The sequence below is a fragment of the Marmota flaviventris genome, chromosome 5, assembly GCF_047511675.1.
Source record: "Marmota flaviventris isolate mMarFla1 chromosome 5, mMarFla1.hap1, whole genome shotgun sequence".
Taxonomy (NCBI): domain Eukaryota; kingdom Metazoa; phylum Chordata; class Mammalia; order Rodentia; family Sciuridae; genus Marmota; species Marmota flaviventris.
Window position 1 is genome coordinate 94,443,381 of NC_092502.1, and position 22,347 is coordinate 94,465,727.

Here is a 22,347-nt window from a genome sequence, read left to right on the forward strand (position 1 = left end):
CTTTTCTATTGCACTTGTCTATTTGTCTCTACACAGAACAGGATATGTTTTTATCAGGAATAAAAAACAAAAACAAAAAAAAAAGTGACTTAAGGTGTACAATGAAATATGCTATGTGATAAATTGTGTATTAAAAAATGAAACTGTTATAAAACAGCCTGGCTAACTGTTTAAACTAAATTTTGCCTTTTTTAAAAATTTTTGGCTTTTTTAGTTGTAAATGGATCTTTTATTTTATTTATTTATATGTGGTGCTGAGGATTAAACCCAGGGCCTCACACATGCCAGGCAAGTGCACTACCGCTGAGCCACAACTCCAGCCCCAAATTTTGCCTTTTTAAATGGAAGTACAGAACAGCTAAAATTCAGAATCTATTTGTATATGTAATACAATTTAGGGGAGGATAAAAATTAGAAGTTTTTATTTGAAATTTTATGGAGTTTTAAGTTTGTGAAAATGACTTGCTTTTTGATCTAGACAAGGTGGATTTCTTAAGATAGTATATAAGTTAAATCATGAATTATCAGTTTATTTTACAGATATGTTCTGACAGCTTGATAAAAGTAGTTAATTATTATGTTCCAAGAACTATTTGTTATTCCATTTAATCCTTAGTAATCCTATTTTATAGCTGAATAAATGTATTTATTACATCAACAAATATTAATAGACTGCAGTTTTCCAAAAACCAAGCTTCAGTGATAGATAAAAATCTCATCCAGATAATTGTCCACACAAGGTCAGCAAAGCTGTTCACAAAGGACCAGATAGCACATATTTTGGGGCTGTGTTTCAACTACTCCACTCTCCCCTGGTAGCTTGGATACAGCCATACACAAGATGTAAATGAGTGAGTACGTCTGTGTTAAAGCTTTCATAACATCAGTTGAGGGGGACTTGAGTTGGCCAGTAGGCCATAGCTCATAGGAGACAGGAACTATGGAAGTATGAGACGAAAATTTCATTCATGTGCTAGGAATGAAAATATGAAAGCACTATGAAATGTCAAAGAGGTATGGTATTTACCATGGAGGGTTGCAGAATGGCCTCTTTAAGGAAGTGCTAAGAGATGGGAGCTAAAAGATTAGTCAGGCGGGTGACAACATTCTGGAGGAAACAGAATTTGCCAAGCTTCTCAGGATAGGAAAGTGCCTGGCTGTGGAGTCAAAGAAGGCCACTGGGACTTGAGCCCAGCCTATAACTTTAGGAAGTTGAGAGGAAAGACTGAATGCTAGGCAGGACCCAGATCATGCAAAGCTTTGAATATCCTCATAAGTTTTGATGAAGATTATAAAGTTAATACCAGAAAGTAGCCAGAATTCAAGCCCAGATCTCTCATATTCAAGGCAAAACAAAGCATGTCTTGATGCATTTAGCCATATCATTGTTTCCCCTATTATATCATACAGCATCCAGTAAAATATACTGGCTAAGAGTATGTTTTTTTTAGAAATTATACAAACCTAGTTCTACTTCCAGTTGCTGCATCCTTCACGAGCAGGTTACTCTGAGCCTCATTGCTCCTCAGTAGAATGAAGATTAAAAAAAAGAACCTACCTCACTGCATCACTGACGTAATGCAATGAGGTGATAAAGGGAAAGCACCTAGCACATAAGTGCTCCCTTAGTTGACCTAATAAAGACACATGCTCTTTGAACCATTAGCTCTTACGGTTAATATGATTTCTGTCAAAACAACTCCTCACAGGAGTTGCATACCGAAGAATGCTACCTGCATCTTCGTTTCAAGGGCGCTTTACCTTAAAAGGGTGTTAGAAAAATGGAAGGAAAAATGAAAAAGAAAGCAGCAACACGAAGGTGCCTTCAGAAGCTAACAAGGGGCTTAGAATCACACCCCAGCAAGAGCCAGTTGATGCAGAGAGGATGGTGTGTAAACAGGAAAGCAAAATCACTCAGGACTTTGAAGAGCTGGGTTTATGATGATGATAGGGAGTATTTTCCTAAATTCTATGCCCAAGGGACTTTATTTTCAAATGTGTGTTGTTGACCAGATTGTTTTTAACTACTCATCACCAGTTTTTAAAAATCATTTCTAGCATCTAGTCTTTGCTAACAGCACAATTTCAGTTTCTTCAGCTACATTTTTTTCTTTTCACTTTTTAAGCATCTGCTTGAATTAGGCCATCATATACTCTTAGCCTCTTTCATATGATACCAATTTTTAACTATTGATGCCTGAAACAGGTTTTTAAATGAGTTTTGTCCTTACGTGACTCTTTTTAAAAGCAGAATATATTTAGAAACTTGTTGTATCTGTTATATTAAGAAGAAAGATATATAAGAATTAGGCTTGCTTAGCCTAAACTACATACTGTGCTCTGGAGAAAACTTGTATGTTTGTATTCAAATTTTTCGGCTTTCCTACTTTGGAAGAGATAGGAGAGGTAAAACCAAATTTATTTATGAGACTTGTTATTTAAAAAAAGACACTTAAATATTTAGGTAACTATAATGGGAACATATTTGCAAATAACACAATTAGGGCCTAAAATATTAAAAGTTAAGAAAAAAAATATGTTAAAAATGCCTTAAGTTTTCTTTTTTCCATCAGATCTGGCACACTAATAGCTTTTGCCTGCAAACAAAATTTCATGTAATTATCAGTGCAATAACTGGAGCACAAATTAAAGACAATTAGCTACAGTCTCCTGTTAATAGAACAGAAGAATCCCCTTATGACTAAAAAGAATTCAGAGTTCATAGCTGTTAAATTTTCTAACATTTCCTCTTCTCGTGTTCCTATCTGTTTCTTTATGTGACTCATACATTATATGAAATGAGCTGAGGGAAAAAAAAGGCTGGAAAAATGTGCTCAATGTAGATGCATCCTCTGACAGTTTCCACATACTGACATTTTTCAGCTAAATCTGATGTATTCTACACTAAACTAAAAAGGGATGGATTGATTCCCTCAAATGACTCTTTTGAAAAGAAAAACATTTTTTTTTTTTTTTGCTTCTTACTTTCTTCTGTTCTCCATTGTTTTCAGTCCTTAGAATTTTAGCTAAAATTTCAAAGGGATTTTTAATGTAACTTCCTTTCAAAGTGATATCCAGAACATCAGTAAAGGGTTAATTATAATACTAAATTTGGAAATTTCATCCTAAAAATCTTATATAAAATTTGTTGAAATTGAGACAGATGCATTGTTTAAATGTAGGCAACTGGTTAATTGAGAAATATGAATTAATTGCTTTGAGAAAATCGCTGTATGGAACTCTGAAGAACAGTGCCATGCAGTCACACTGTCAGAGGCTTTTCTTTGCCTGAAAGAACAGAACTTCCAAGTTCATCAGTTTTATTTCTAAATACTATGGCAGAGTTGTCCTCCTTGGTCAAAGAATAGCTGGAAACTTTTTCAGCTTCAATGAGAAGCTAATCAATGCAAAAGTGTTCATTGATTTCTAAACCCCAAATAACCTTAAAATACCTTATAATGATAATGATATGTGCCTTTTTTTCCTAGTATCATTTCTTAATAGCTGACTGCCTACTCTACACTTGGATTAAAAATTAAACTAAACTCATTTGTAAGTAAAATTAGGATGTATCATAGTAATATATTAAGATGTGGTACATCTCAGAATTGAATTAGAGAGTACATTGATGCATACTGGAGATGCCTACTTTAAAAGTTTCTCATGAATATTAGTTAAACCATTTTTCATTAATCTTAAAATCACCAAAATCTTTATTCAGAGTTGGAATTACTGGTGATTGAAAAGATTGAGAAAGAAAACCAGAAGGAAAAAAAAATGGCATAAATTATACTTTTAAGGATTTCCAAATTAAGAACAACAACAACAAAAAAAGCAGTAGCCAGAGTGCTCACGTGTGTTTGACAGGACATCATAGCATTTACTTCTGTTTATCACAGCAATTTGAAATAATTCCTAGCAATTTAAAATTATTCCTAGCAACTTTGAAAACAATTCACAAGTGATCTCTCCACTGTGAAGTTGAATCATAGCAATAGTGTATGACACACACTGTCTGCATTCTCTACAGTGTATGACATTTATGTTTTATTCTTTTGAGGCAGCGTCTTGCTGAATTGCTGGCGTTGGCCTCAAACTTGCAATCCGCCTGCCTCAGCATCCAGAGTCTCTGGGGTTACAGTCATGTGCCACCATATCTAGCTGATGTGTGACAGTTTATATTTATAAGTTCTATCTATTCCACTATTGCCAGAAAGATATCCCAACTGCTGTCAAACCCATTCATTAGATTTCCTTTGGTAGTGGTAAATCCAGGAGAAGCCAAAATTTTCACAAGGGAAAGAACTCTGTCACTTTGTGTAAAAAATATATTTTGGAATTGAGGGGGGGTTGTCTTACAATGTTTTATTATTTCATTTATAATTTCTATATCTCACATAATTTCTATTCAAAACTGTGACTTAAAATATTCTGTTGCATTTATGCATTTTGTGTAAGAAGTTGACATCAACAGCCCTTTCACCTGTGAGTCCATGTACACACAGTTCTGCTTACTACAAGTCATTTTTTGCTTTGCAAAAGGCAAACTATGTATGACACTAAATAACTGAGAAACCAGCACTAAAAATACTAACATTATAAATAAACCACATAAATGAAGAGATTTCTTTCAAATTGTAGATTAAAAGACGTGTTGCTAAATATTTCAAAGACCATGTCCTTTGCAGTCAAAATTCCCCTTAAAACATTATAATTTATCCATTTAAAATGCAGCACCTTCAAAAATTAATAGGGTGAAAGTATTTTTAAGGTTTATATCCTATTGCTCTCTAAGTGAAAACAATTTGGAAACATTTTTTTGAGAATAATGGCTGTGGCTAAGAAAAAAATTAAATAACATAATTAAATTGAAGTAAATTAAAATTCCATAATTTGCAGTGTGCATTTGTGTTTCTCTTGAAATATGTTGGACCATTAATAGGAATAAGAGAACCAATTTAAATGTTTGGAAATTTGACTTTTAATTTTAAATTGGAACAGTTTAGTTTAAGAAATCACTAACATTTAAATAACATTTCAACAAATGTAACTGTTTGGAAACTACAACCGAGACAGCCTCCTGCCTTCTGTCTTGCAAGGATTGATTTGGAAGGCCCTGAGGGAGAAAATATTGGAGTTAGGAGGTAAAACTGAAGCCATTGTGGAAAGGAAGAAGTTACACTCTTCCTGTTATGACAGGAAAACATAGACAAATGTGCTTCCTGAGCTTTTGCTCAGCAGGGAATGAAGCATTCTTTGACCTTTACCTTAGGTACATTTTGGCTTTGTTGAACTAGTAAACATGTTTTTGCCCCAAAATATTAATCTGGCTTATGTGATTCGTTGCAGTTTCAGATTATATATCTTATGTAGATGAGGTAGAGAAACAGAGGTATTTATTTTATGACTGCTTCTACAGATTGGATTTAGAATGTAAATCAGCCCTTTAACAAACCAAGCAGATCTGAACTGCACATATACAAAATTAAAAGCATATTGCATTATAGTCTTCTCTTTTAAAAGCCAAAAACACTCCTAGACTTAAAAATAGGCCACAATAAAATCTTTTAAATCCTGGCAAATTTCATCATTTTAAATCAACCTTCCCTTTCCTCATGGAGACAAATGTATCAGAATATTGAAACCCAGACTTTGTGAGTTTGATAATAAACACTCAAGTTCATGAATATGCACTCAATTATTTGGGATCATTTACTGTTTATTATTTTCCCTCACAGTACAGTGCACAAGATGTAAAATTTTATTTTGGGATTTGGGTTGTTGTCTTAGGGTGAGGAGTTGGTAGAATTATGAATTTTATACTCCTCAGCCCTTATGTTAATCCTTTTATCTTGTTCAGAATTTTAGGAACTACTGCTTGAAAATCCTTTGCAAGTACTACTATGTTTTAGTGAAACACACTCGGTTTGCTTGAGGCTAGCGAGGACAATGGTCCTCTTTGCAGCAGAACACACTGCTGTCTCATCCTTGCAAGTTGTGCTGGAGGGTTACAAGCACATGGTAGCAGTCTGCTTAAAAGAGTCCCTCACTGCTCTTTAAAGAGCCTTTCATTTAGGATGGCAGGCCCCGTCATTGTATAAAGGAGTGCTTGTCTAGAACACAAGTCTGCAGTTGCATTGCTTCCTCCCACCAAGAGTAATCATCAAGCCTAAAGCTCGCAAGCCTTTCTAATGACAGACTGAATTAAACAAAATAAAACTAAAGAGAAATACTTCAGAACAGTCGTACTATTACTTACTGTCAGGAACAAGGGAGGGGGGAAATGGAGCATTTAGGAGGGCATTTCCCTTTTTTTCAATTAAAGATTGTTGTTACAGACTCTTGACTCCGTCCCTAACCCTTTAAACACATAGGGAGACCCAGTGGCTCCTGGATTACAGAGTTCTTTGTCTCTATGTACTGTCCATCTTCTTACTCATTAGCCATTCAGCTTGCCTAATTGGGAAGAAACAGATATTATCCAGGTGGGGGGATGAGGAGAATGAGATCTAAAATGTTTTCGTAGAATGAAAGTTATAGCTATCATGATTCTATTTGAAGAAAGAAATGACTAAATATAAAAATATTGACAATAGAATTAGATGGGTATATTAGTTCCAAATACATTATAAAACCAAGAAATTACTGTTATTTCATGAGTAAAAGAAATAGGCAGGGTAGAGGTATAGCTCATAGGCAGAGCACTTGGTTAACATGTGCAAAGACCTGGGTTTAATCCCCTATACTGCAAAAACGAAAAAGGGGACATGGGTAAAAATAGTCCACTCAGTGAGTACTATGCAGTTTGACTAATATTAGGCCAAACGTATTCTGATTGGTAGAAAGAAGTATTTGTGACTATAGGTGAAGTTAATGTTGCTTCCGAAGTCCTTTAAGTTAGGCTTCAGTTATTCTTATAGATGTGGGTACCTTCTATTGCCAAAGGCCCTTCTCCTTCATTGGTTCACAACTCTTTCCTGTAAGGTGCAAGAACTCCTGCTATTAATATGGATGAAAGATCTTCTAAGGTGACTTTTTGAATAAGACCAGGACTAGGATGGTGAATGGAGAGAGGAAGGGTGTGGAGTAGAGACAGATCATGAAATACCCTTTCCATATGCAGTCATTTGACTAGCTTCCCTGCCCCACATGAAATGACATAGAACATGTCCTCTGTTTTCAGAACTTGTTGTTTACATTGGTGTAAATCAGAGGTACATCTTTTTTATTCTTGCTATAATCAGGCATGTGTTTGCTACCAAAATATTTCCCATGTTGTGAAATGTAAACCTCCATAAATACAAAAATAGTATGGACCCACTAATGCCACACATGGTCCTCACTAGCTTCAGTGGAAATGACCTGAGTGTCTGCAAGCAGCCTAGGCTGCAGAGATACACAAAAGCAGCTTTGTTTTATAATAGAGACCCAGAAACCAACTTGTTCTAATTAGTATCTTTTTTACTTCAACCTAGAAAGTTATCCTTACATTAATTAATTTTGCTACTACTCTATCCTTACATTAATTAAGTTATCCTTACATTAATGTTACTACTACTACTATCCTTACATTAATTAAAGTTTCCTTACATTAATTAATGTACTACTCTGCTTGTACTCATCAGAATTTCTGGTGGTTTTTAATGTCACAAAAGATAGTATCTGTATCCCACTCAGTTATTACTTGACTGGTCCATGCTGTGCTAAACTTCAGCCCATGAAATGTACAGTCAACTAAAAGAGGGAAGAATCGCTGACTAGAGAAGGATGAATTTTGTGTGAAAAAGATTCTATTCCTAGTCCATCCAGAACTAGTTTTGTGGCCTTGGATAAGGCAATTCAGCTCTTGTTTATATGAGAAATGGGGATGATGAACTGTGTCATCAAATGTCTTCAAGGAGATACTGTCAAAAGTAGCAAGATAGCTTATTATATAAAGACTTTGAACGTCTTTCAAAACTTTGCCAAAGTCAATACTCTTCTCTAAAAGTAGTATTAGATGACATATGATATGTTCCAATTTCATCAACAAACTCATACACAAAATTTGTTGCAATTGTTTTTCTTCTGCTCAGTTTCACCAAATGTTTGTTTTTACTTTAAGTTAAAGCAACAGAAAAGTAAAACAACTATGTGAAATTTTCCTTTCTTGGTGGCAGACTTCCTGTTAACATAGTCTAAACATGAGTAAGAATTTTCATTTACCTATTCCTTTTTGATTGCAAGAAATGCATAATTCCTAGATTCACCTATCCCCTCATTCATTATATAAATATTTTGCCAAGTATTGTTCTTGAACTTAAATTATAAAGACGAACAGAAGGTGGTCCAGGCTTTCAAGGAAAGCCCAGGATCTAGTTGAGAGATACAGTCTAATATAGACATAGCTAATAATTGTAATAAAAATTTATAAGTCCTGAAAGAGCAGCCTTTTGCAGTATAGAAGAAGAAATAATTGAGCCTGGCATATCAGAAAAAAGATACTGCGTGCCTTGTGTAATGTTTCACAGTGACAAGTCACTTATACTTGTACTATGTCTTTTGGAAAACTCCATAAGATGCCTATTAATTCCTCTATTTTACAAGTGGGGAGATAGGTTCAGATATTTTAAGCAATTTACCCAAGTGCATACAGCTCATAAATAACATGGCTCAGACATGGTTTTCAATCCCCATGTTTTTGCTTCTTACCACGTTGACAGTAACGATGCACAGTAATGATACCCTACTTCTTTAAAAATATTTTAGGGATAGGAATATAACTCAGTGGTAGAGGACTTGCCTAGCATGTGAGAAGCCCTGGGTTTGATCCCCAGCACTGAAAAAAAAAAGTGATAATGTGTATTTCCTACTTCTTCAATTTGGACAGTTATTTTTCTGTGCATTTTCAACACATCAGGTATAACATTGCTGAAATTCTTGGCAATCTTTTGCATCTCCTCGAACTATAAAAAAAGGGACTTCATTTTATTTTTGGTATATGTAAATTTTAAGTGATAGTTATAAGGTATTGATGAAATCAAGTAGACAAAACATAAAACATTCTATTCATGTCACTAACATGTCAACATGAAACTAGCAGGAAATGCTCGTTTTGAAATGTATACCAACCACTGTAATTCTCCCCTCGGTAGTGCACTACCAACGTATAGAATCTGAATATCTAAAAACTAGAATAAGTGTTCCAGTCGTTTCCTTCTTAACTCGGAAACACCTTAGACAGAAACCTTGATATCCCCTCCATTTGAGCATGTTCAGGGAAGAACTTGGTGAAACCAGGCCCACTAGGTACACTCTGGTTCATTCTTGGACAGTTCTCATCACTAGATTTTTCTCTTCTTTTGAACTCCTTACTCTTTTCAACAGTGCTTTTTAACTGTATTCTATAAAACAAAACGAGTCACTCGTATGCCTCTTTACATGGCCTCAGCATTTTAGACCTTGGAAAATGTTTAACATTCGACTTATAACTTTTATTTGCGGGGGAAGAGGGGAGTAGCATTAATCATACCGGATTTCCTTAATGGCTCCTCATACAAAATTGTCTAAGACCCTACATCAGTCTGTTCGCCATCCTGTAGATGATCTAATTTAGTCAATGTCTTCTTAACGTGTAACTCTCAACACTGATTATAGTGCCAAAGGTGGTTCTGACTAACAGAAAGATCAGAAGCGTAATTAATTCTCATTGTGGAACACAACAATTTTAGATCCTTTTCCCCAAATCAGTGACCATTAATCTTCCTCAAACTTGGGCTTGTGTAATATTAATGCAGACTTTAAAATTACCTCTGTTTGATTCATCTTGTTTGTGGCAGAGCTTCCTAAAGTCTATAGAAGGAGCTGAGGATGCAGACTCTAGCAGCCATGAACTAACTCTGTAGCCCAGACTTATGTTCTACACAAAGCTAGTAAGCATTACTTTCATCTAAGCCACTGATAAAAATGTTGCCTGGGAACAAGAAAGTTGTTTACCTCCATGGAACTATACTAGAGACTTTTCCTTAAACGTAACACGGATAAGTTAATTCAACCTCTATAAGTATAGTTCTTTAGTCATGTATAAACCAGCTAACTTACTATCAGCCAGTCTCAAATATATAATATTGTGCATGAGGATTTCACCAGACCTTCTGCCAAGTACATATTCTTTAAAAACTCAGAACTCTTCAGAAAGTTCAATTAAGTTTTTGCTCAACAAATGCAGTCATCCTGAACCCTTGATCCTCCCCTTTCTCTCTGTATCCTGTGATTGTAAAATGCAATTTTTATCTTTGGATTTTTCCATCCTTCATGATGAGTCATCCAGGCAAGGAATAAAAGCTATTCTACTCTGAACATCTTGAAATATTTGCCTTTAAGTCTAGAGCATCTGTACCTACATCTTTCTTTTCAGACATTATCTAATTTCTGTTATAAATTCCAGAATAATATAATTACTTTCTCTCAAGATTCATGTCACTAACATGTTAACCAAACTTTTAGTTTAAAAAAAAAGTATACATATCCAGAATCTTATTTTTGAGAAGTTAAATTGTCAAAATATAAGCAAAAAAGTACCTACTACTAGCAGAAAACTATTCTGAGACAATCAGACTTTAAAATAGTATTTCCATTCCACATCCACTCCCTCAGCAAAGTGTGCCCAAGTGCCTGGTGCTAGGAGCCTGCCTGTGACCAGATGGAAGAGGAGAGGGCATCAAGCCACAGTTGCTCTTCATCAAGTACAGGATAAGAAATGACCAATATGGTTGATTTTATTTCATATTCGTCTTGATTGGTTTAACACCTACTATTATTTTCCTTGATCACTATAGAGAAAAAGTTGTCTGAAAACAAAAACTAAATTCACCCAACTCTGGATGAAAACACAATTCCAAATCATTAGACATGACTAAAAATATAACTCTATTGGCCAAGTAATGTATTTTGTTCCCAATAAAAAAAAAATTTCCTTTCAAGCGTTAAGAAGTTAAATGACTTTTCTCTAACCACAATGAAGTGACATAAACAAAAGAGATATTATTTCATGTAATAGAAGCCACAGCACCCAACACAAATGTCTGCAATGGAGAATATTCAATAAATATCTTTTAGCATAATGTTTGGCATATAGAAAATGCTTAATAAAAATGAATCAGATTTTTTTATGTTTCTTTTGAGTGGATTATCTTAACTTCTTCATAACTGAATTTTATGTAGCTGTTTTTTGACGAACGTGTCTTTTATCAATTGCAAATTCTAATTTTAATTTCTGATTCATACCCCATAAATTCTTTAACCATTGTCAACAAAGTGGTGTGATACCTGCCCTTATGATAGGATTTAAAACTCAGGGTTACTATGAAACTTAATAATGAAATATTTTCTTACAACATGATCAACAACATTTGGGGCTATTTAAAGATTCAACAGGTAAAGAAAATAACATAAAATGGTCAGTGTTTACAGTGTAGTTTTGCCTTCCATGCATATAGACTTTATTAAATCTCTTTAGTTCTGAAAACTAGATGTTGAATTACAGTGCCCACTTAAATAATATTGGCTTTATTCTTTTCTGGATGCACCTTGATTAATGAAAACACTGGGAAAAAACATCTCTTTACCTAACTATTATAAAAACAGCATTCTGTCTCACCTAAGGTTTTCAAAATATGCTATTGAAATAGAAATATGGCCTCGTTCCCATTACCAACTATTGTCAAGTTATGAAAAATGTAATCATTACAATACATTATTATATTTAAGTATAAAAGCTCTGGATTGCAATCTGTGTCACTGAGTGGCAGATTTAAAACGAAGAGTAATATTCCAGATCTCTTTGGAAAACTTAAAACTTAAAAACAATTTTACCTAATGATGAACAATGAGAAAAAGCATTACAGAATACATTTTGAGTATGCTACGAAGAAAATGAACATAATACAGAATTAAATTTAGAGCAATTAAGAGTAGATTTTGAAGATATTTTCTTAAATGCTTTAATATAGTCATCATTTCAGTTCGCAGTTTTAATGAAAAGAAGCTATATGCACTGACTTTTTCGACAGGTATTATTAAATAAGTATGCATTATCCAGCAGCCTATTTGATTACACAAAAGTTGAGGTGAATCTAAGAGTAAACACAAATGTAGTTTTAGTGATATTTTTGTACAGAAATACACTTTGATGGCAAGTGTTGTAACATGCTAAATTCTGAGGTTTGAATATGATAGAAACCATACTGTATGAGACATTCCACCTACAGTTTGTGGTCATGAAGTCTGATTAAAAGTAGTTTGAGACATGAAAGTATTTTAGGCCAGTGCCTTCTGTTTCAAATATATTTTATAGCCTATTTCACTGGGTAAAATACCAGCATGCAGTTATAGTTTCATATCTAAATTGCATCTGAAAGAAACATTAAATGACATTTTGAATGGCTCTATGTAATTAATGATTATATTTCTTTATCCATTCCAAAAAGGTGGTCTCTAGCCCATCCTTAATATCAGTTGTAACTTACCTGAGTGAACCAGAACAAAGTTTCTAAAGTAGTATGGTAATCAGATATGAAAATAAAATCTTAGCTGTATTTTTTTTTCAGAAGCACTTGAGAAAAACAATTATCATAAATAGAAGGTGAGACACTGGAAATGATTACAGAAAAAAAAATTGTCCACATTGAATGCAAGCAACATCTGAATAGATTCAGACTAGCTGATGTGTGCTGGCTGATACCAAATGCTTTTTTCTGCACAGTATGGTCAGCAGGGATAGTTCAGCTTTATCTTTCCATTGGGAGTAGCGGCTGCCTCAAGTAGCCCTAATCAGTGGACTCTTCAAGACACCAAAGCATGTATTTTGTTAGTTCATTTCCTGCTTAGTCAACTAAGAAATGGATGGGAACCAAGATTTATGGAGCATTTACGCTAAACTCTGTACTCTGTACTGCACATACATTATTTTATATAATTCTCACAGCGAACCTGACAGAAAGTATTATCTCCATTTTATAGATGAAAAATCAAACTCCAAGAAGTTTATGTGAATTTCTCATGTGTAGTAAAGAGCACATTCAGCATTTAAATCCAGGGTTATCTGAATCTAGACTCCACATTCTTTTCCTTTCTTCCATGCTACCATCAGTGCCAATACAATAAAGTTAGATACTTATTATTAAGTAAAAGTTTATCTTTTAAAAATTCTATGTATGAATTTTCCCATAAGAAGTTATCACATAATTTTATATAGCATACATCAACTTGTTACTTCTAAAGACTTGACACAATGGTTTTCCCTATTAAGTTTTTATTCTACAGACATTTACGATGTACTTATATATGTCTACTGCTCTGGGCACCAGGATACAGCAGTGAGCAAAATGAAAATAGCACATACCCTTGTGAAAATATATAAATTAAATCATGACAAGAAATATACAAATTATAATATGTAAGTGCTGTTAAGGAAAAAGGAAAGGTGAAAAGTAAAACAATAGGGGCTGAGGTTGTGACTCAGAGGTAGAGACCTTGTCTAGCACGTGCGAGGAGCTGGGTTTGAGCCTCAGCACCACATAAAAATAAATAAAATAAGGGCATTGTGTCCAACTACAACTAAAAATAAAAAGTTAAAAAAAAATCCTAGCTATCTTTTTAAAAAAATAGTTAAACAATAACTAGCTACCAAAATGGGGAGGAATGAGAAAACTGGGGTCCAGGTTTTCTGTCTGCTAGCCATGGTTTCTGTCAATACATTTATTTAGGTGTTGGGGTTGGGAGTAGGAGTGGAAGGAATAATTCAAAGCTCACTCTAAGCTGAGCAAGATGTTATAGGCCTATCATTCTAGTGGCTCAGGAGGCTGAGATAGGAAGATCGCAAGTTTGAGGCCAGGCTCAATAACTCATTGAGGTTCTAAGCAATTTAATGAGATCCTATCTCAGAATAAAATCTAAAGGACTGAGGATGTAGAATGTATCTCAGTGGTAAAGTGTCCTGGGTTCAAGCCCCAATACAAAAAAAAAAAAAAACCTTACTCTGAGTAGAGAAAGAGGAATGAGGGTAAGGAGGAGGAAACAGAAAGGGGAAATACTAGGAACTGAAGTGGAACAAATTATATTCCATGTTTGTGTGATTATGTCAAAATGAACCCCAATATTATATGTAACTATGATATACTAATAAATAAGTAAAAAAAAAACCTCAGTCTTGAGTTTGGATGGCTGAGCTTATGAAGAGATAGTGAATCCAGAAGGGGAAGTAAATTGAAAAGTAAAGATAATGAGGTTGAGCTTTGGAGATTTTCTATTCCTAGGACATTTTGATCGATGTAGGACTGCAGAACATCCATTGGGTATCTGGAGACAGAAAGAGAGAATGGATCTAGATTTAGGAATTATAAACACATGGTAGAAAAAAATTGGGCTGGCCTCTGCTGGATGTGAAGGTGAGAAAAAAAAATTAACTAGTCCCTACTGAAATCAGTAGCTAAAATAAGTTAGTCAACATTTCTCAGAGTGTATGCCTCCAAAACCTAGTTCTCAAGAATCATAGTGTTAAAATAAACAGAGAAACAAATGATTCTGTCAGCCTAGGATGGGAAAGCAGGTTAAACAAAGGTTTAAATCATTTCTTAGGCTCCTTCCCAAACATACTGGGCCACTGAACTTTTCTCGAAGGAGTATTTTACAGGATTGCTCTTCTGCATAATACGTACTGGTAAACACTAAGCCATATACCGCCTTGTAATTGAAAATGTTCATTCCTTTTTGGTGGGCACGCTGGAGTGCAAGCTGAAGTTCAATCAAGAAAAGACTGAAATGGAAAGAGTGAAAGATATTGCATTTACTTTTGGTGGGATTGACAGGTAGGAAGAGAACAGTGCTAGAATGGAAGCTGTTGGGGACAGCTCATGAGGAGAAAGACAGAATTTACAGATTGAGATGAATTGAAGAGGGAATGATTGCAGGCAGAGAGATCCTCTAGGACAGGAAGCTGCGAGGCTGGCTGAAAATGAAATGATAAGGACACGAGTGATTGAGTCGCCTGGGAAATAGACAAGTGTGAACTTGAGAAATATTTTGAGGGAAGGAATTATGGGATTGTTGGTAGAGTAGATTAAAGAAGAAAAAGTCAAGAATAACAATACGGTTTCTGGCCTGAGAAAGGAAAATAGATAAGCAAAAGAATAAAAATCCTCACAGTATTATGGATAAGTACTTCCCAGTGCCTTGATGGATTTCTAGAAAACAAAATACAAATTTGAGAACACAGTCAAGGTTTACAGTGTTTTCAATGAAGTGGCATGAGACTGAACAATAAGGAAAATGTTAAGAAATATGAGCAGTTCTCTAATCACTTTCATTAAGTTGCTGTATGTTAAATCTTACATTTACAGTTTCATGTTCTCAAACAAGCTAGGAATGTCACATTTTAAAATTCTAAGCAGAAATTCTATTTGTTTGCTTTCTCTCCAAATGTGTTAGTGCCCAAAGCTCTGACAATTACACACCATTGTTTTCTAAAGAAAAAACAAGTGTAAACACAGATAGACCACACACACACACACACACACACACACACACACACAATGCACAAGGATTTTTTTCTTAAAAAAAAAATTTTGCCTGCTATCTTTTTTCCAGGTGACATTTACAAAGAGGAAATTTGGGTTGATGAAGAAAGCTTATGAGCTGAGCGTGCTGTGCGACTGTGAGATTGCACTGATCATCTTCAACAGCACCAACAAGCTGTTCCAGTATGCCAGCACCGATATGGACAAGGTGCTGCTCAAGTACACGGAGTACAACGAGCCGCATGAGAGCCGGACAAACTCAGATATCGTGGAGGTGAGAGAGCGAGCTTCTGAGCCCCAGGCTTTGGCAGAGGATTGTGGGGTGTGGGTCTCTTCCACCATACACACACCCCCTTTTGCCTAATCTGTTCACGGTCTCATAGATATCTACTCAATTATTTCCCTCCCAGTGTCCTCAAAGTGCAAGTTAAAGTGATAGGATAGGGACAAGGTAGAATCTTGCCTTTGTTGGAAATCAAGTTCCAGGGTCAAATTGATCACCTTATCCTTCATGAGTGATCACTTTCCACTGCTCTGTATCAGGACTCCAGAGTCCGAAACTGGTTAGGGGCAGCTCATCCACATTTTACATAACTTCTGATGATTTGAGTATGTAATAGTTCCAAACATAGTCTTAAGAAAAAAAAATAGTTTTAAAAAATGTTTTGAAAATGAACTCACTCCAACCTTATACTTTGAATTTTTCTCTTCTAATTCATTTTTTCATATTCATTCTTTCCAAAAATATAAAGACAATTATTCTCCTAAAAATATTTTTTTCCTAAAAATTGTATCATTTTGCTTAGCAGTGAAATATGTTGCATGGAATCAGAAAACAGCTGAATATGAATTTCTAAATGTTAGTTCCATGTTTTATCAAAGTCAGATTTAAAGCATTGGTTGTGACAAAAATAAATGAGCATCATGTTATAACTCTCAAAAATGTTTTAGATTGGCTAGGCTGAGTCATATACCAAACAATTTTAATCTAAATTTTATCCCATTTAAATGTCGTGGCCTGGCAGTGCCTTTCATGAGGGATGACCCCTAGGCCAAAGAGAGAACGTGTAATGAAGATGGCTCTCATCTTCCTCGCCTGTTTGTCTGCTCTTGTTTTACTAGTTTGTGCCTGCTTTCCCAGAATTTCCCAGAATTAAAAGAATATAATGTTTCAGAAGTATGTTCAGTCACTCTTGCTGTGGCTGAGGCTGGAGGCTGGTTCCGTATTATGAAAAAAAAACCCAAAAAACCTAGGACTAATTCTGATCAAATTAATATGCCTCCCACATCCACCTCTCTTTTATATCTACTTGTCGTAATTGTCTAAGACTAATTCTCATTTCTTTGCTTTTATGTGAGAGTTTTTCTGAAGTGTTGAACTGATCAATTTTTAAATTTTATTTTTTTAATATTTTTTGTCCTAATAAAGCTAAGCAAATAATTTCAGTAAAAGAGAAGTGAATAACTGGACCTACAATGGCATGTGCTTAAGATGCTACACATCATTTAGTTTCCCATTGACTGATGATTTCAATTGTGTGCTTGCCTTGATCATCCAATTTAAGGTTGCTTTGTAAATTTACCTGCATTTCAGAGTTTTAATTCACACACACCTAAACGTGAAAATACATGAACAAACACAAAGTTTGAAAGGTACCAGTGGTTGTCAGACCTCAGAGGTGTGTGTGTGTGGGGGGGGGGGCACACATTTATAACATTTTCTCAAAACAAAACAGCCTAATATGCCCTGTCATTACTAAAACCATCACAACAGAAATTTCAGGTTAACAAACAATTTGAGCTGGACTTTGTCAGTAAACTATTTCAGTCCTTAATGTGCCATGAAATGCAGTAAATTTATAATGAACCAATTGGAAAATGGGTTTACTATTAAAATTTATTTCATGAAGGAGTTTAAAATCTGGAAAAATCATCTTCTGAGGGTTTTCTTAGGAATATACTCTGTGACTTAAATATGACTTAAAATTTTTACTGTATGAGATTTTCATATTCCTGTACATGTGGATATCTGAGAGTCAAATAAGATCTTAAGGGCCAGTGAGAATGGTACTGAGTCAAGGGTCAGAGGTCTTGCATTTGACTGTCTGTCAGCATCATGCTGTGTGGCAGTTAACCTCTCTGGGCTGATATTTTCTCATGTCAAAATTGAAGAGAGCCGGGGATTGAAATTTAGTAACTCAGTGGTAGAGTTCCTGCATAGCATGCATGAGACTCTTGGCTCAATCCCAAGCACCAAAAATTAAACAAATAAGTAAACAGATATTGAATCTGAAAACTCTTTGCAACATCATCATCACCATCATTTTTATTACTGTTATTGTTGTTATTATTTAATATCAGAGATTGAACCCAGTGGCACTTTACTCCTGAGCTACACCCCAATCCTTTTCCTTTATTAAATTTTATTTTGAGATAGGGTCTCACTAAGTTGCCCAAGCTGACCTCCAATTTGCAATTCATCTGCTATAGCCTCCTGAGTTGCTGATATTACAGGCATGTGCTACTGTGCCTGGCTAAAATTTTTTAAAAGCATTATTTTTAGAAAGACTAAAGCAGCAGCTCCATTTTTTCTTTCACTTTTTATTTCTTCTCTTCTTCTTTGTTTTTGTTTGTTTGTTTATTTTTTGCATTTAAAATCAGTAGATTAAAATTATCAATCTCTCAACACAACATCGTGGAGCTGAGGATGTAGCTTAGCGGTAGAGCACTTGCCTAGCACACACCAAGTTCTTTGTTTAATCCCCAGCACTACAAAACAAACAAACAACAACAACAAACAAACAAAACAACCCACAACATTCTGGGGCTTCTTGATCAAAATTAAAAGATTCAATGGCTCAATTCTCTGGATGAACATCATGTGCAAATCTAATACATTGTGAGTCTGCCCTCCTCAACTGCCTGAATCACACATTCTTCACATAGCTGCCTTTCCATATTTTAGTAATGACAGAGATGATGAAGAAAGGAGTAAAGCAAGCTTGATTAAATTTTACAGCACCCTCACACGGAATGTTTTTCAAAGTGATGATCATTGAAGTCAGAATGCTTGAGATACTTGGTGGAGAAGAAGCGCTTTGGGTAGAAAGTTGTGTTTATAACAAGTTCTCCAAGTAATTCTTGGACACAGTAAGTTTGAAAACCTCTGAAACACCAAAGCATAACTTGTATTAGAAGCTAAGAACCCACAATACATCAGGGACTGGAGAAATCCCATTTTAGAATGGATCTAACAAAGTTGAAAGTTAAGATAGTTTACTACTCCTGGGTCAAATTTTAAATCCTATTTATTTTAATTTAATGGAATACATTTAACTGAGCAAGTTTAATGAGGAGCATAATATGTTTCATGAAGGGTCATTAGTTTTATATTTCCCATTTGGACCATTACCTCTCTCCCCAAACCCTCTAAAAACAGTTTACTCACAAGAAGAAGAAAAAAAAAAGAGGTGGGTTATTAGGGAGAAATAATATGATTTCCAGCATTTAGACTGAAATACAAATCTCTGGGCCATACTAGAGTAGTGTTATAGGGTCATAGGAAGTGGTGCGGCGTGTGGGCGTTGAAAAAGATTCCTCCTTTTAGCAAAAACGCTCTGTGTAATTATCATGTCTTTGCTGGATAATTAGTACTACTGTTACAGTGGCACAAAGATTCACAAAGCCTTAACAGACAAACTGGGTTAGGCTTTTTTATTATTATATTATAATGCAGCTTGAATATCTGTTTAGATACAATATATAAATATGCCAGATTTAGTAAATGTGTTAAATTTCTAATCCTTTGGTTTATTTAAAAAAAAAAAAACAAGTTATTGTATTAAAAGCACTGCCTTTGAAGGCAGTCCATTTTATTTAACTGCCTGACACATACCCGGGATATTTATCCAAAATGCTAGTTATGAGGCTGTTGAAACTCAGTTGTGATTCTGATGAAGGAAATGCCCACTTCCTCACTTCCAATGACTAGCTCTACTCCTCATTCTCTAAACCACCTAGGAGAGATTACCCTAGCAGTTTCTTTTGGGCTCTGTTCTTAGAAGAAGATGGGGTTGTTGAGCATTTTGGGATGGATGAAGAGAGCAGAAGAGAGCAGATCACACAGGACTCGTTAACAGGCCGGTGCTTCATTGAGCAGTGACTCAGCATGCTCCAGCTTACACTCAGCACTGTTTGGGGGATTCTGAAATAGCAGAAGACAGGCATTCTTGTTAAAGATGTAAAACATATATGCAAGAAAGGTTGGAGGCAACTGGAAAGCAAAGAAACAAAAGCCTTAGCACAATCTATGGTGCTGAAATGAAAGAAAGGGTAGGTTAAACAATTCAACAAAACTTTCAGACAGTATGTGTTTGGTTAGCATATTCCAGGTGCTCCTTGAAGTCCCAGACAGGTCACCCTGCTATCCAGCATAATGAGTGTATCGCTTGATGCCTAAGCAGGAAGGAACCTCTCACCCCTCAGTAACTCAGTGAATTCTGCTGAGCTGCTCATCCAGCCGGAACCAGGAGTCCAGTGATTATCTGTGAAAGGGGGTCAAAACACAGGCCCTTCTTTGCTCCCCAGGAAGTATGAAGGTGGCTGTAACTCTTGCAGAAGGAACCTTTGATGCACACCTGTGTCAAGAGAGGATTATTAGTTTTTATTTTTAAGTGCAAGGAAGGGCGAGTATGGTGTGGGGGTGGGAAGACTGAGATTACATTTGCCTTAAACTTTATTTTCTGCCATCTGAATTCTGTTTGGATTCAGAAACATCTAAAAACCGTTATTGCACAAAATGTTTCCTTTCATGTTAATAGTTATGAACTAAATTGGACTTAAAAGGCCTTAAAATAGGTTATAATCTTTATTGCTTCAGAGTGCTACTGGAAGTTATCAACAAGCTAACTGTCCTTGCATATAGTTTGGTGAAAATAGTTGAATGCAATTTTTGTTGCAAAGCAAATGCCCCATTTGTAGAATTGGATTTACTTTTCAAATTCAATATTACAAAATTTGGGAATGGATGTAAGATGACAAAATTTATATTTTACTTGAGCTTTTATTATATCTTAACCAATTAAATTGATTCCAGTTTTATAATTATAAAATTATATACTCATAAAATCATTTTTCTGTCCCATATAGGAAACCACAGATATTCTTCTTAAACAAAAAAGTATATTCTCTTGTTTAATCCTTTATGTTTTTTCATTCTTTCAGTCATTCACTGAACAAAGATTTTTTGAGCTCTTAACTTGTGCTACGTGTTATTTTACTCCCATCAATTCCCACCCACCTCTCCAATCCTGTATGTAAGACACATTAGATATATTTATACCCTCCAGCCTCTCCACATTCTGCTATGTCTTCAAAATTTTACCATGTCTTTCCATGGCTTCTGCTTATCCTTCTTTCAAGTTATGTTCTAGTTAATGCCTTTAGGAAGTCATTTTTTAAAGCCCTCAGTATTGTATTAGATGCTTTCCTCTATTTCAGTAATAATGTGTTCTGTCTTCCCCCTCAGACCTCTGTTCAAGTTATTATTCAGTTGCTGGTTCTACATTATACTATAAACTCGTGAGGGGTACAGATGGTATGCATTTTGCTCATCATCACATTCCCAGTGAGGTCTAGAGTGTGGGTCCTCAGAGCATATTTAATAGAATAATAAGCGGGAGACAGACATGTAACCAACATAGCACCATGTTACTCATTTAAAATTTGAAGAAAGTTTTCATAGGTCCAATGAAAAAGTTCATTGAAGTTGGAAAGAATTTATCAAAGGATTGTCAAAACCAATTTCCATCTGTGTTGTCCCATGTGGTAATCACTATCCACATGTGGGTCTGCATGTAAATGAATAAGAATTAAGTAAAATGTCCAGTTCAAGTCCTCAGTAGCACTAGCTACTTTTTAGGTGACTTGTGGCTACTGAATTGAACAGGGAAGATATGGAACCCATGGGTCATCACAGAAGTTCTATGAGATAAGACTGTTCCAAGACTAAAATGTGAAAGGGGAGACATATAAACTAATCTTTTTCTCAAATTAATGACAAGATTAATTATTTAGCTAATTTTATTCTTCATATAAAATATGAGGAGTTCATTTCCGTTGTGAAAAATTGAGTAGCCTTATCACTTTAGATCCAAAGTACAAATGTTCACTTTGAGACACTAATTTAGAACTAAACATTCGTTACAAAACTAAAAGTACATCTTACTCCTAACCTTGCAACTACAGAGTCAATCAGTAAACTCACTATCTGGTCAGCAAACACCTGTAAGCTTTCCAGTCTTACCAGGATCCCTGACCATCAGCCCCGACCATGTAAGCTAGGTAGTGTGAGCTGGATAGTTTGTTCGTTTAATTTGAAACTCATGAACAGAGAAATGATAAATCTTTCTTGTTACTATCTTAAATTTACTTGAAGCAACATTGGACCCAGTATTTAACTTTATAATAAGTAACTTAATTTCTTCAGGAAAACAGTCTATTTCTTTGTGAAAGAATTTAGAGAGATAATATTCTTGAAATGCATTACAAATTCTTCTTAGGTTTACTTTAAAATATAATTGAAATGGTTCTTACTGCTAATGAGTCAGCAAGCCTGCTCTGTCCTCTGTTAAATCAAGGATATAATTGCTCTTTAATTGATAGTTTGAAAAATGAACAGATTATTAGTATATTCCATAAAGATTTAAACCTTCAATGTTGAAGCTTCCAAAGACAAGGGTAAAAATGTGATTTGGGGGAAAAAAAAGTTTTTGCTTATTTTTCATTGTTGTTT

General features: G+C 35.0%; 1 protein-coding gene across 15 annotated transcripts in view; it reads left to right on the forward strand.

Annotated features, from left to right (window-relative positions):
* Mef2c (myocyte enhancer factor 2C) overlaps positions 1 to 22,347 on the forward strand; it is a 144,468-nt gene that overhangs the window by 54,856 nt on the left and 67,265 nt on the right. For all 15 annotated transcript variants that reach the window (XM_027927969.2, XM_071612430.1, XM_027927977.2 and 12 more), the window contains exon 3: positions 15,625 to 15,828. In XM_027927969.2, coding sequence (XP_027783770.1) covers positions 15,625 to 15,828 — 204 coding nt within the window. The remainder of the gene's footprint in view (positions 1 to 15,624; positions 15,829 to 22,347) is intronic.